Source organism: Numida meleagris, chromosome 1, assembly GCF_002078875.1.
Source record: "Numida meleagris isolate 19003 breed g44 Domestic line chromosome 1, NumMel1.0, whole genome shotgun sequence".
NCBI lineage: Eukaryota > Metazoa > Chordata > Aves > Galliformes > Numididae > Numida > Numida meleagris.
The window spans coordinates 14701080-14716083 of record NC_034409.1 but is presented as its reverse complement, the minus strand read 5'-3'; the positions used below and the strand labels follow the sequence as shown (position 1 = coordinate 14716083).

General features: G+C 48.1%; 1 protein-coding gene across 1 annotated transcript in view; it reads left to right on the top strand.

Annotated features, from left to right (window-relative positions):
- LAMB1 (laminin subunit beta 1) overlaps nucleotides 1-15004 on the top strand; it is a 41961-nt gene that overhangs the window by 21807 nt on the left and 5150 nt on the right. The window contains exons 23-27 of the mRNA XM_021384607.1: nucleotides 505-601; nucleotides 9189-9558; nucleotides 11024-11208; nucleotides 12387-12628; nucleotides 14591-14794. Coding sequence (XP_021240282.1) covers nucleotides 505-601; nucleotides 9189-9558; nucleotides 11024-11208; nucleotides 12387-12628; nucleotides 14591-14794 — 1098 coding nt within the window. The remainder of the gene's footprint in view (nucleotides 1-504; nucleotides 602-9188; nucleotides 9559-11023; nucleotides 11209-12386; nucleotides 12629-14590; nucleotides 14795-15004) is intronic.

Sequence of the window (15004 nt, the reverse complement as noted above, 5' to 3'; positions counted from 1 at the left end):
GGGGCAGCTCTCCTGCAAAGAGAGGCTGAGAGAGCTGGGATTGCTCAACCTGGAGAGGAGAGAGCTCTGAGCTGACATTACTGTGGTCTTTCCATATTTCCAGAATGCCTGTGGGAGAGATGGAGAGACTTTTTGCCAGGGCCTGTAGTAACCCGGCAATGGGCAAAGATTTTAAGCTAAAAGATGTAGAATTAGATTAGACATAAAGAAGAAATTCTTTACTCAGACGACAGGCACTGGCACAGCTGCCCGGAGAGGCTGTGGGTGCCCAATCCCTGGAGGTGTTCAAGGCTGGGTTGGATGGGGCCCTGGGCAGCCTGAGCTGGGGGTGGTATTGCTGCCTGTGGTGAGTGAGCTGGACTCAGTGATCTTTAAGGTCCCTTCCAACCCAACTCTGGCTCTGCTAGTGTTGTCTGTGTGTGCCACAGGTGCTGGGTTGGGGAGGGCGAGAGCCTTTGGGCTCTGGTGACCCCACTGAGGTGGCTGCATCCCTGTTTCTGGCAGTTCACGGGTCAGTGCCATTGCATGCCGGGCTTTGGAGGCCGGACCTGCCGGGAGTGCCAGGAGCTCTTCTGGGGTGACCCAAGTGTGGAGTGCCGAGGTGAGTCCAGCATCATGTAGCCTTCCCACCTCAAGAGGGAGGGAGGTTTGTTGGGGTCCATCTCAACACTTTGGTTCCTTCCTGGGTCAGGTGCCTTTCTGGAGATAATGGCAGGAGCCTGGAGTGGTATTCGTATGGCTTATTATATGTCTTATTGGGCTCCTCCATAGAAACAGACCTCTTTGTTTAGAGACTAACTATTCTCTGACCTTTACTTTGCAGCACTGGCAGGTAGGCTAGTGTGGTTAGAAAACCCTTGTTTGAGTTTGAGAATTGATCTGGAAGCAGGTTTCATTGTCTTTGGATTTTACGTAGTGGAAGACTCTGTCCCTGTTTGTGTCTCATTAGGGAGGCTGGTTGAAAAAGTTAGATTTTTGATTTAGGAGATCTTCCTTTTATTTCAGATGAAAACAGGAAAGACAAAGTGACCATACAGCTAGCTAGCCATAGCTGCATGTGGGAAAACAGAGTGCCATGAAGTCGATTGTTTAGAAAACTGGATTCTCTCTGTCCTTTCATTATAAACAAGTCTGTTCATTAGCTGAAAAAGAAACTTCAAACACTGTCCAGACCAGAACAAACTTGTATCTCTGATCCGTTCAAATAGGAGTCTTTGCCAGGAGGGTTTGCAATTGATTAAGTTATTTTTTCCTGCAGGGAAGAATGTGCTTGCTGTGGTCTTTAATAAATAGGGACACCTCAGCGCCCATTATCTGAGCAGGTAGGAGGGTCACAGGTACCTGGTTAATGCTGCAGATGAAAGAGCTGGGGAATTGTCCTGGTTCCTGAGCACGTATTAGGTTTCTCTTTTCGGAAGCTGTGTGTGTTCTGGCCGTGCCGGCTGCATCATGCTGCTCCAGGGCAGTGGTTGTCTCCTGGTATCAGCTGTCTCCATCAGGGTTTATTGATGGAGTCCATCTGCATACCTTATCAGCAAGATTTTTCTGCGAACCAACATTTCTGACCTCTCATCAAGTTTCTGCTGCCTTTTGAGCATGTGGAAACCTGCTTTTAACCTTTCTGTAGTAGAAAGAGAATGTATTCCTTGGAACCTATTTTATTCCAAAAAAGCACTGCACTTTCCTTCAAATCCATTGAAGGATGGTCTCTGAGGGAACAGAATAGCTTCTCAGAACTTGTTCAGTCCTAACTGGTGGAACGCTGTCAGAAATGCAACTGCTGCGTGGGAAGGTCATAGCTTTCTGAGATAAGTGGTTTGCAGGAGACCTGGACAACTGTGCTTTTAAAGGAATTACAGAGCAGTGCCCTTGGAAAATAACTTCAGTGGGGCCTGCAGCCAAAATTAAGCTGAAACTGAAGTTGAAGGGGATATGTCACAAAGATGAGCCCTTACTCAGCTGAAGCAGCCAAAATAGCCATGTTTTGTGTAACTTGTGGGAAGAAGACACAAATTGACATGGATTGGGAGCTGTCTGAGAGCTCTGAACCATGTAAGTACTGATAAACACACTTCACTGCAGGCACCAAACTGACGTGGAGCGTGTGCATCTCCACAGTAGGATCTTCCACTGGGCTGGGCATCTGCCGAAGGGCGGAAATCTGAGGGTGCGTTGCTCGAAGGGCGGTAACGCCTGGCTTCTTCACAAGCTGTGTTCAACCTGCTGGCACCAACAGATAGCAGGTCCTGCTGAGAAATCAGGGCTGTCCTGCCCTGTGACACCCTTCTTTGTAAAACAGGTGACGGTGAAGCGGGAGATGGGAGAGGCTGGAGGTGTCCTCGTGCTGCAGTCGGGCAAGAGGTTTTTGTTCTTGGTCTGGGTGCTTGGTTTTGCAGCCTGTGCTCCCTGCAGTGGAGGGAAAGCATGTGATGTCTCCCCTCTGTCTCGCTAGTGATGGCAGTAGGGCCAGACTGGTTAGGTGCATGCCTCCATTTGGGCAGCAGTGCAACCCCCCGTTACTGGGTATGGTGCCACCACCCACGGGGAACGCACACTGCAGAGAGAGCACCCTGGGTCTGTAGGACTGGTTCTCCTTACCCCATACTTAAATAAAAAGCACAATGATTATTATTTTAATTTAACGTAATGCTGGAAAACAGCATAAGAGAAGCGCAGAAGATGAGGAAAATCCCAGTGCATCTTTCAGCCTTGTGTGGGTCCCTGTGAGGACTGCAGTGAGCAGGAGCTGGGCTGAGGGTCAGAGCCAGCCCATTTGCAAATCTCTGGCCTTTGCTTCAGCTATGGGCTGTGTTTAACTGTGCAAGCGTGCATGTGAGCGTGTGTGTGCATATAAAAATCCTTGCTAAGGTAGTAAATAGTAGTATTACAAAGATTACAAAAGAAACTCAAGTCTCCCGAGCTTTCTGCTGGAACTTTTCCACAGCCTGGCAAGCAGACTGCAGGACTGGGCATGCGGAGCTCTGCTTGCTGGCAGGAGGCTCCAGGCTCATGGGAAGCCCCTGAGATATGCTGTGGTTGCTGATGCAGTTTGAACAAGATGCTCGCACAATATATATGTGAAGTTTATATGCTTCATACAGTACAAAGAAATGACAATTTTAGTATCGTTAGTGTTTTAATAAATGGAACAAACAGACCACAGTTATGAAAGGGCAGTGTATGGGATTCAAAGTTAGGTTGTGCTCCTCTGTCCCCTTAACATGAACTACAAATGCGTCAGTATTCTTCTGTGTTGGATTTGAGTATCAAGCCTTACCATAAAATAATAGAATCTACTTGAGCTAAGATGAAAAAGAGTGATGTCTTTATTGAGCACTCGTTACAGACATTGGCAGAAAGTTGCTTTTCTGTTTTTTTGTTGAATACCTGGCGCTGAAATACCGACTCATTGAAAGTTATCCCATTGTGATTTAGGAATAGGCTCCACAGGCTTAATTTAACATCTGAGTCTTACCCTGGGCAACTTGTTCCAGAGCCTCACCACCCTCTCTGTAAGAGACTTTTTCCTTATATACAACCTAAGTCTACCCTCTTTAAGCCTGAAGCAATTTTCCCTTGTTTTGTCTTCACAGACCCTGCTAAAGAGTCTGTCCCCTTCTTTCCTGTAGTTCCTCTTTAGATACTGACAGGCCACAGTCAGGTCACCGCAGAACCTTCTCTTCTCCAGGCTGAACAGCCCCAGCTCTCAGCCTGTCCTCGTAGGAGAGGTGTTCCATCTCTTGGATCATTTTTGTAGCCCTCCTTTGGATATGCTCCAGCAGGTCCATGTCTCTCCTGCACTGAGGGGCAGGATCAGCTCCCTTGCCCTGCTGGCCATGCTTCTTTTGATGCAGCCCAGGGTATGGTTGGTTCTCTGGGCTGTGAGGGCACATTGCTGGCTCATGTCCAGCTTGCCATCCACCAGTACCCCAGGTCTTTTTCAGCAGGGAGATGAGCAGATATTTAATCTCCTTTTCTCTAAAGGAAGTCAGATGAACACTAAAGGAAATGTGACTTCGAGTTTTTTTCAATTTAAATTGACCTGTGGTCAAAATTCTGTAATTAATGTTGGTGGTTTGCAGGAAATTGCCCTTTTGGCCCAGTCTGCTAGCGTGTTAAAACACAGCACAACTCTGTTAATTCTGAGCCAGGATCTTATCTTAGCACTCATACGGAGAGTCACAATGCTGAGGAGTTAGCAATATGCTTGCAGTGTAATCTGAGTCAATAGACAATGATTCAGAAGAAATTTGCTAGCTCTGCAAAACTTTCAACCTAACAAATCGCTGAATGGTTTTATCATAGTGCCTCAGTACCGCCTGGAAGTGATGCCAGGAAATCATGTTTGAACAAACCCATTGTTTTTTTGCCGTGAAGGAGTTGCATGTTTCATGCTCTCCATCCCTCGTCTCAAGCAGGAAAGAAAATATGTCTGCAAAAATGATTCCTCTTCAGTTTTGTGTAGGATCACTTACGACATTTACTTGTTCCTATCAACCTGCACTAAGGCATTAAATGCCTTGACTACCCTTTGTCCAGCCCTTTCATCATCCATTAGATAGCAACATACTGATTCGCTGCAGTTGAAATGGAAGTGAATTGCAAATACTTAAATCAGGGGGAAAGGTAGCAGAGCTGTCATTTGCTTCTTTGCGATTTCTCCCCTTACATTTCTACAAGGCCACGGTCAAATGTGTGGGTCCTAGTTCTATCTTGGAGATCAGGAAAAAAATTACTTGAATTGCATCCGTGAAGATAATGTGAAAGTTCTGGATCCTCTGTGTGTGCATGTTCATGTGTGCACACACATTTGTGAATAGATGCACATACAGTGTTTTGTAGTCACGGATTGCTTATCAGCAGATCTGAGTGAAGAATTTGGCTAGAAAATGTTCCTGCTAAAAATGTGACTTCGTTTAAATAGGAGAATGCCACAGAATGTATGACTGAGTTAAACACTCCATTAAAGAAAACAATACATCCAGCTCCAAAATGACATTTCAGAACAGAAAGCTATTGTTTGATTTAGTAAATGCTTCTTTGAAAACCCTCAAATCCTTGGCCAGTGATTTCAAAAGCTTCTTTTACTCCCCTCTATTTTCCATGGGAGGTACTTAAGTTTCCTGCTCTGCTTACCCGGGGACAGATTTGATCTGTGCCCAACACTGATCTTCAAAGCAAGCAGCCAGTCTGCATTAACTTGCAGACCTTCACCCCGACCCTCTTCCACCCCTGTCAGCAAAAGGAGAATAGTCAGCTGTTTGTCTTGGAGGCTGTTTCCAACCCAAATGGGTTGGGGCATCTTAATCTCTTGTAGTAAACTCTGCATCTGTATCATTTTATAGTACGAAATGAATTAGTCTCTCCAATTTCTAGTTGCTAAAGTACTCTAGTCTAATAGGCGCAGCATTTAAAAGGAGCATACAGGACTTCGTTTGTTTTTCCCTATTCCAAATGAATGACATTAAGTGAAGCTGTATGAAGCCATCCATCACTCGCAACTGAATAATACCTAAAAGACTTATGCATCCCTAGATGTACCTGTGTGTTTCGTGTTTTTCTTGGGAAAAATGAGATTGATAACCACGCATGTGCTAAAATTAGCCATGGTAAAGCTGCTTGAGTGCTATGTCAGGCTAATGAGCATGCTGGTTAAGCCAAACTCTCCAGAGCCAGTCTGTACTCTGAAGGGTGTGTTTGACTTAACCTGTTGGAGTACACCAAAAGCAAAACTGCTGTAGCAGAGAGAATCCTTAGCAGGGAGCCATGCAGGAGGCGGGTCACACTGTGGCTGTAGAAATATCTGGATATCAATGAACAAGGTGGTAGAGAAGCAGGAACTGCTGTGGCTACAAATGATGCTAGGGTACTTTCACCAAAAACTATTTGGTAGTCCTGTGCTAGCCTTTGCCAGGCTGTACCTGGAAAGGTCCTCTTTTCCTTTCACATGGATCCTACTACTGTCACCATGCTTTTGTCCCTTTAGGACAAGTTTACTGCAAGGGGGATGTACCCTGAGGTCTCACAGAGACTGAAGCCAGCGGGTGCTTGGGAAGCAGCTGCTACATGGGCAGCTGAAGTCTGCACTGGTGCCCCACGGTGTTCAAGGTGCTCCTGTCTACATTGTGTTACATGGCTTCGGCTGGGGCTTGCCTACTTCCAGCTGGGAACTGGCCACAGCTGAAATTGGTGAAGTTTGCTGTGAAGAGAAGATTGTTGCTGCAACAGAGCCTTGGGATTAGTTCTTTCCAGTGCGTGGAATAGCCAGAGCCCAGGAGACAGGACTGCTCTGCTAGAGGGGTTGGAGATGGGAGAGGTACTGTTCCATGGGGCCTTGGAGAGCAGAACAGCTCTTGTGGGTTTCTGGCTGGCCAAGTATTGTTAATGCAGTGTCTGGAAATGGGGCTCCTACATCTGATAGAGGTGCCCAGAGCCTGGCTGGTTCCAGTGTTGGCTGGAAGCCCTTCACTAAGGCCGTCCATACTCTGTAAGAGTCATTCATTGGTGAGAATCTCAGAAAATTGCAGTCATTGCCACTGTGTGGAGCTGTCCGTGGGCTGTAGCTAGAGAGACCATACCACAAACGTAGAAACACATCCAAAATGTACAAGATGGCAAGAAAATGTACTGGAATCTCCCTATTCCAGTGCCGAGGGAGACTTTTTTCTTGTTTCTCTTTACCCGATTTTATTTAAAAATCGAGATAAAATGATCTTCAACTTTACTTTTATTTTCAAAACTGGTGTGGTCCTGCACATGGTTAGTGTCCTGGGTAGATCATAAAGAAGGGAAAGTCCAACACTTTTGAAAGCTGTTTAATACGTGTCACAGTCACGCAACTGAACTCAGGTGGAGCCAGCAGTGTCTCTTCTGGCCTTGGTGCAGAATCCTAAATGGAGAAATAACCCATAGTAATGTTTCTGTTCACCTTGTACGATTTTCACATGGGTTCCACAAAGTTCAGTTTGGACATTTCATAGAATTCAGGGAATGTGATGATCTTCCAACTGCTGTGCTGTATTTACAAGGAACGACTCCCTGCTATTTATCGTCTCCTTTCCCAGCAGGCAGTTGTAGAGTTTGAGCTGTAGCTTTGCAAATGTTAGTGCTTAGATCTTCCTCCTCGCGCTCAGCATCTTCTGGCTCCGGAGATTTTGTAATCCACATTGCAGTGTAAGTGTTACCAAAGCCATATCATCAGCCTTTCCTGAACGTGTAGGTATTCAAGAGTGAAATTACCAACATTTATTCATTTACTTATTCCACTTTTAAAACTTGCACATAAATATAGTGATCTGATTTGCCAGCAGCAGGTATTCGGGTAACTTGATCAGATCCCTGAGAAAAGCCACATGCCGTTTCGCCTCTTTCTGTGCAGTGGAATGTGGACAATTCATCATTCTACCGAGAGCCTTATTAGCTGTCAGAAGGGTTAACTGACCTCCTGCAAACAGGAACTCGCCAGTTTGCCTGCAGGGAACATATCCCATGGCAGGCTGACTGCTTAAGCACTTTTGATGTAAAGTAAAAACAATCTCTTGTGTCGGGGTGTAATTCAGAGAACAAAGGACCATTTTGCTCAATTGTGCAGGCGGCAGAAGTTATTTTTGTCTCTTGCCTATCATACTCACATTGTACAAGAAAGTCATTTTGCTGAGGACTGACTTGTTCCGCTGAGGCTCTTTGTGCAGTTCTTGAACTGAAGACCACCACTGTGTTTTGAGTTGGAGCAAACAATGCCCAATCTTGAGAACGGCTTTGTTTTGCCCTCTGTCAAGGGGGCACGCGCTTGGGGTGTATGAATTGATTTATGGACCATTTTTTGAGCCATGAACCTCCTTCAAGGGTGCCTGCTAGATGGATGCTTAAGTGAAGGCTTTTATCGGGTATTTCAGTCCTGGAACATGTGCTTGACCTGCTTTACAGTACCATGATGGCAGGTAGATGAGCTGCATATTTTCAGAGCCTCTTTCTATTCTTTGCAGCATCCCTTTGTTGAGAACTTTGCAGGGTGGTAGTTTCCTCTGCTGTTGCCTGTGTAATTAAGGAGGAGAGGGCAAGTGGCAGCTCTGCTGCATGGAAACTGCCTCTGCTCTGTGTGCAGAGCGTGCTTTCAGAAATGACCGTGCATCAGAAGGTGAATGGAGTAACTCCTCGCAGGTTAGTGCTGAAGAAGAAGTGTGTTGTTCTTCTAAAAGCTTGTTAGTAGAAAGGGTGTTGCCCAAATCTCATCACTTGAATTTATCACTCATCGTGTGAATTAATTTACAAAAAATCTGTTAATGGGCCTGATTCCACCTGGAGGATGACGAGCAGCGTGCAGGCCACGCTGGAGCAGGCGCCCATCTTCCCTGTGGGCAGGGCTGCCCGTGACCACGTACATCGTTTTGCATCTCTCTGCTCTGCTTCTCCATGCCTGATTTTTACCCATCTTCTGTGTGGGTGGAACATCAGCCGCGTGCCAGGCCCTGGATGCCGGGGCTGCACCCCAGTCCCTATGCATCCCTCCCCCCGAATATTTTCCAGTGTCTGGGAGCACACCTAAAGGCAGGCCCCAGCCTTTGTGCTCTATGGCCCATGGATTGGTCCTGGTCTTCTCTGAAGTCGCCTCAGCTTTTAGCACCCACAGTGTCTTGTGGAAGGGAGCTCTGCAGCTTAGCTTACCGCTGTAACGAGCTATCTGCTTGTGTTTTTGTGGGAGGTGCAGGGGAGGGTGTTTGTTTCTCAGTATGCTGCATTCCTCAGTTACTCCCTGCTGCTGTGCTGGTAGAGACAGTGACCAGTTGTTCCTTGTTCACCTTTTCCGTTTCGGTCATTTCTTGCTCTTAAACCTGCTGGGTGCCTGCCTGGCATTTCTTTTCCCATCTGGGCAGCCTTGCTCTGCTTAGCCTGGTAGGAATGAAACAGGATCTTCTGGTGGCTGTCAGATGGATGCCCCAGCACTGTGGGCTGTGCCCAGCCTCGCCCCGTTTTTGGGCCGTTTCTGAGACGTGCACATGAGGCGCTCCCATCCTGCCCTGGAGCTTCTGCCCCTCTGCCTCCAGCTCAGCCCCGGTTCCCCATACCCAAGCAGATACAGCCACGGTTAGTTGATAGTAACCCACAGACCACCTCTGTCCTCATTTTGCCACTCCGTTATACCTGCATTTATGTCCCTTAGCCTTCACAGTGCCCTTTTCTCCTTTCAGCATGTGACTGCAACCCCCGTGGTATCCAGACCCCGCAGTGCGACCGCTCCACGGGGCAGTGCATCTGCAACGAGGGGGTGGAAGGCCCGCGCTGCGACAAGTGCTCGCGGGGCTACTCGGGCTTCTTCCCCGACTGTGTGCCCTGCCACCAGTGCTTCGCCCTCTGGGACGTCATCATTGGCGAGCTGACCAACCGCACCCAGCAGTTCCTGGATAGGGCAAACGCCCTGAAAATCACGGGGGTCATCGGCCCCTACCAGCAGACGCTCAGCACCCTGGAGGAGAAGCTGGGTGAAATCAAAGCCATCATCGCTCAAAACCCGGCTGCTGAGCCGCTGAAGAACATTGGGAATCTCTTTGAGGAAGCAGAGTGAGTACTGTTGCAGTTACGTGGATGAATCCAGCTCGGGGAGGAATGGGAACACCGCTGGGCTGGGGCGTAGGGAGCACGTGTAGGCCACACGCTGGGTGTGGGGGCACCACCGCAGGGCGCGGCGTGGCCCTGTTGGAGTGCCTGGTGCTGGTACTAAGCGCCTGTCTTGTGAGCAGAAAGCTGGCTGGGAAGGCAGGAGCAGCGCAGACTGCACTGGGCAGCTAATTACCGGCTGCTAATTAGCACCGAGCTGCTCACGCTTGCCTTGCGCTCCCCCCGGGGCAAAGGACAACCACTGCTATTGTGTGAGAGAATGAAGAGGGGAGAGATTAAATTCCTGGATTTCCGCCTGTAGCCCATGGGTTGGAAACTTCGGGCTTCTTTCTGCACTTGGAGCTTGGGGTGGGGGCAGCAGCTGCTTGGTAACAGCGCTTGTCTCCATTCTGCTCGGGGTCAGAGCCCGTGTTCCTTAGCACACTAAAGAAGGGGGTTTGTGCTTTCTCAGATGGGGCAGTTGTGCAACTGCTAGAGCTTTGTTTGTGCATTGTCAGGGGACTGCACAAAGCAAGTGGGAGAGGATCAAAGCACCAGTGTCTCAATTAGGGTCGGGCTTGTGCCCTACAACCCCCCCTCCAGCTGGAGAGCCCCATGGGGCTACTGCTGCTGTGTTTGGGCTGCGTGTACCAAGTATTGGATTTTGGAGGGCTGGTGGCAAACGGCAGCCTGCTGAGCTGCTGGGGGAGATGGAAACTGATCACAGTGATTAAATACTGCCCAGTTCTCTCAGCATGAGGAATTGCTGGGTATGGTGGGATCGCCATGGATGGGAACAGTTTCCTGTGGCCAGCTCTGTTCTGCAGCAGCTCTGCCTTGTATCGTGCAGTTGTCTTTCCTTTTAGGGTTATCCCAGCAGCTGAAGCCTGCTCCTGGGCGCACTAAGGCCATGCAGGAGGTTCTGCTTAGCCCTAGAGAACGGCTGATGGGGAGGGATCTTTACAGAGGAGCTAAAAGAATCCATTGTATTAAAACCAAACCATCTAACCATTTCCCACTCCCCCCTGAAATGCAGTAATCAAAACTGCATTTGTAGCTATGATGGGGGGGAAGCAAATTATGTATGGATCATAGTAGTCAACTCTGACCTATGCAGTTGCCATGGTACAAGAGCATTACACCAGTCCTCTGGAATCTGCCTCCAGTTAATCTTACACAAAGCAGCTGTTTTCTGAGCAATTTGGTGCTTTGAGTTTATAAACGTGCTGTAGATTAAAAAGTAGTTCTGTGTGATAAAGGAAACAAAGCAGCATTCTAGGTAGGCATGTCGTTACAAATCACAGCTCCACCAAAGGAGGACAGGCCCTGCCGTGGGAGCAGCACGGCGCAGCTGTAACCATCGCTGCGCTGAACTGAGCCTTACAGCCCTTCCTCTGCCCCCACTAAGTGCTGCTCCTCTGTTCTACAGCAAGCTGACAGCTGATGTTACTGTTAAGTTAGCGGACATAGAAGCAAGCCTGTCAACCTTAGCAGAGAAGAGCAATAGCACTGACGCTGACCTGAGCGCGCTGGAGACAGATGCCAAAAGCCTGGATCGTGTCGTGAAGGAGCTGGCAGAACAGCTAGAGTTCATCAAGATCTCTGATGTTCGGGGTAAGTGTCACACGGAGGGGGAGAAAGCAGTGGGGTGGCTGAAGATTTAATTAGTGCACGGTTTAAAATCCCAGGTTAATCTTCTAACATGTAATGAAACTCAGTTCTTAGAGGGCAGTTTCTCACTGTGCATTAGCAGAGTTGCTGATGCAGCAGGAGTTCTATTTTGCCCCCTCACCCCTTCCCTCCCTCCTGTGCGTTGCAATGTCGGCTTAAGTTCCTGGGGCACCAGAACTTCAGAGACTTTTAAGACTTGAAATACATTTTAGATGGGGCACAACGGTTGGAAGTGAAGCAGATTCCAGGATACACCTGCACCTTCCGTGTGCTCTCCCCAGGCCGTTAAATTCTGTTTGCAGAACTCCCCGGCCCGTTGTGATAGGACAAGAGCCCAGTTCTTGCCCGCCAGGATGGCGCTGTGCCAGGCTTCCGTCACCGTCAGAGCCTGCTGAGAGAGGCAGGCCACCGAATTCTGGGGAAGTTTTGAAAGCTGACCTAATTCCAACTTAAAGTATTTATTTATTTTTTAATTTCCTGCTTCGCAGGAAGTCTGAGGTTGTTTCCAGTGAGTGTAGGATTTCACAGAATGAGGCAAAAACATTGGAGGAACTGGGGAGTCCCTGACTTGTGGCACTGTGTGGAGGAGAGCTGCCCCCAGATGCAGAGTGTGGCTGCTCCTGCGGGGTCCCTCTCACCCTCCTGGGGCCTCTCCAGCCGTTGTCCAAAATGCACGCTTCCATAAATCAGAACCTTTCATCAAGAAGTTGTTTCTTGGGAGAGCTCTGACCAGCTTCCAAGCAGTGACTCCATACATCAGACATCTATCCAGCAACAAGAACTAACGGCCTATGTGAATCCTTAGAAAATGGACCGTTGCCCTATAAACCTAAAAGGTTGGGTCTCCATTCGCCCTCAGGGCAAGCAGAGTCAGTTCCTGTGTCAGAGAGCTGTTTAACTTTAAATCCAGCAAACCCGACACACTTTCAACCAAAAAGAATTGAGTATTCGAATGATAGGACAAATTTCATCATCTTTACAATAGCACAGAGTGCAGCTACAGGGGCTGTTGTTTGCTTTAACTTGATGCTAGCCCAGATGTGCCATCCGCCAGCCTCCGTGATTTAAATTACTTGGTGTTACTTAACAGATTTCTGAGCGGCTCTGTCTGATTTCTGCAGGAGCCTTGGACAGCATCACCAAGTATTTCCAGATGTCCCTGGAGGCAGAGGAAAGGGTCAATGCTTCCACTGTCCACCCTGACAGCGCCGTGGAGCTGTCAGCGCAGACGCGGCAGGAAGTGGAGGACTTGATCAATGAGAAGGAGGCCCAGTTCAAGGCTAAGCAAGAGGAGCAGTCGCGCCTCCTGGATGAACTCGCGGGCAAGCTGCAAAGCCTGGATCTCGCCGAAGCATCGGCAAAGGTACGTGGCTGAGAATTGCTGGGGTAAAACCTACAGCAAAAAGTTGGGCTTGTGAAGAAGCAACAGGCAGGGAGAAGCTGTTTAGGGATGGACAGTGGGAAATTGTTTGTTCCTTAAAAAAAAAAAAAAAAATCGCATTTCATTGTTGATGGGTTATTGTGTGGGCGCCGAGACATCTATAGGTTTTCAGGCACCAGCCCTTCATCTTGTTCTCCCTCTTGCTTCTAGAACCTCAGTCCTGACAGAGCACCTTTTCATCACGTCCTAAGCCAAATCCCTTCGCTGTGGACAGAGCTCTCAAGTGCAGCCAAGTTTAGTGAGTCCACTGGACCAAGAGCCCACCTCTTAAATCTCAGTTAACATGCTTGCTTTTCTGGGCTGCTCTCTTTGTTTTTGCAGCGTTTCAGAGTATACACCATGCCTGTGCCACACTCATGCTCACGCTGCCCTCCTTGGTATTGCCACACTCCCATCCTCCTGCTTGAGACAAAGCAGAATTTACAGGGAGCTGGAGTCAAAAGGGCACACTCTGCGTTGAAGCTGCCTGCTCATCTGTAAATATGATCAAGGGTGGTTTTCTCTGGGGCGAGGCAGGGTGTTCCTTCAGTTTCCCTTTGAAGGCAGCCGGCTGCATTCAGAGAACAATTCCACTTGAAGTCCCACAGAAGGGAGAGCTCATTAACTCCTCTGGGCAAGGCCGGGCCTGTGTGAGAGGATGAGGTCTTCACACAGCGAATTGTCCCCGGTGCTTTACAATGACAGCCACCCACCCCCATCCTCTGTCGCCTTTTTCTTGGGGAGGGAACAGAGAGGCATCTTTTTGTTTAGTTTCCCTGCCCCTACATTCCTGCGTAATGTGTTCTTGAGGACCGAAAATCTTGGTTAGATGTTATCGAAGCGGTAAACACTGAGTTAGTTGCTTGGAGGTGTAATCATGGGATGCAGAAACAAAATCTTTTTGCTTTCTAGCTACTGCTGGGTTTCGTGCCAAACAGGTAAGAGGGAATCTATTACACTTCACAGGAGACAGCTGCAGCCAACTTGGCACAGCCCCTCGGTGTTCCCAGAGAGATTCTTGGCTGGAAGTACATCAGTTAGTGACTGTCCTTTGGCGTAAGGAGTGGGGCGGAAAGGGAAAAGAACCTCACAGGAATAAAGGATTTTTCAATTTTCCATCTGGCTAGAGCAACTTCTAACTGATTTCATTGTCCAGTTGACCACAATAGTGGATAAGCTTAGTAAAAATTGCCAATTAAAGTTTTTATTTAGAAAAAAAAAGTTGGTATTTTCTGTGGGAATACCTTCTTGACATTGTCACAAATTGGAAAGGATTGCAGAAAGATGAAATCAGAACAAACATTTGATTGAAGGGAATAGGACAGCTTGTCAAGAGAGCTGAAGAAGTTTCCTGTTCACCTTGAAGCATTTCAGCTCAGTATTTTCTTCTCTTTTCCTTTGCTCTCCTCGAGGCAGCAAAGGAAAAGGGTTTATCCTGTACAGAACACATTCTTCTCTTTTAAAAAAGCTGCTCGAGTTGGCCACTGTTTCCTTTAACAGTAATAAGACTGGCTTCAAACAGAAGGAATATAGGCAGTAGTAGCTTCCAGCTTGTAAGCCAGAGCCTAGATGCAGCTTTCTGGTGAAGCTGACAGTCAGGAAAAGCAGACAATGAAGGCACGGCTGCCCTCAAGCTACTCCAGCAGCTGGGAGCTGGCTAGTTGCAACCAAATTAAAGGCAGGGAGTTGTGGAAGGGGCATAGGAAGACTATGGACCATGCTGGTATGGACCTGATGCAGGAAACATCTGCTCTACTTCAGCATCATTTGCTATCATAGAATATCCCAAGTTGGACGGGACCCACAAAGATTGTCAAATGTATGCTGTGGTATTTAGGATGCCGTCCCCCTCCCAGCTCAGCAATAAAAATACGGCTGTGATCCCTGCCCTTGTCTCGTTCCCAGATGTGTGGCACTCCAGTGGGAGCTTCTTGTGCCGAGTCTGAATGCGGGGGGCTGCACTGCCGCACTGCTGCCGGGCAGAGGAAGTGCGGAGGAGCCGGCTGCGAGGGGCTGGTCACCGTCGCTCACAACGCGTGGCAGAAGGCCATGGACTTCGACAGAGACATCCTCAGCGCATTGGCAGAAGTTGAGCAACTCTCCAGGATGGTAATACATCAGTTGTTGCGATACAAAAAAAAAAAATCAGCAAGGAAATCTTATAGTTGTAACCCAAGTTTAGACACTAATTGACAAAGTATGTGCCTGGCTTACTTCAAAATTCTCCTTTCCAGTTGTGTAACATCATCGTACTTGTAAAGATACTCAGAAAGGGAGCTTGCTGAAGTAAAGTTCCATGCGTAACTCCAAACATTAGCT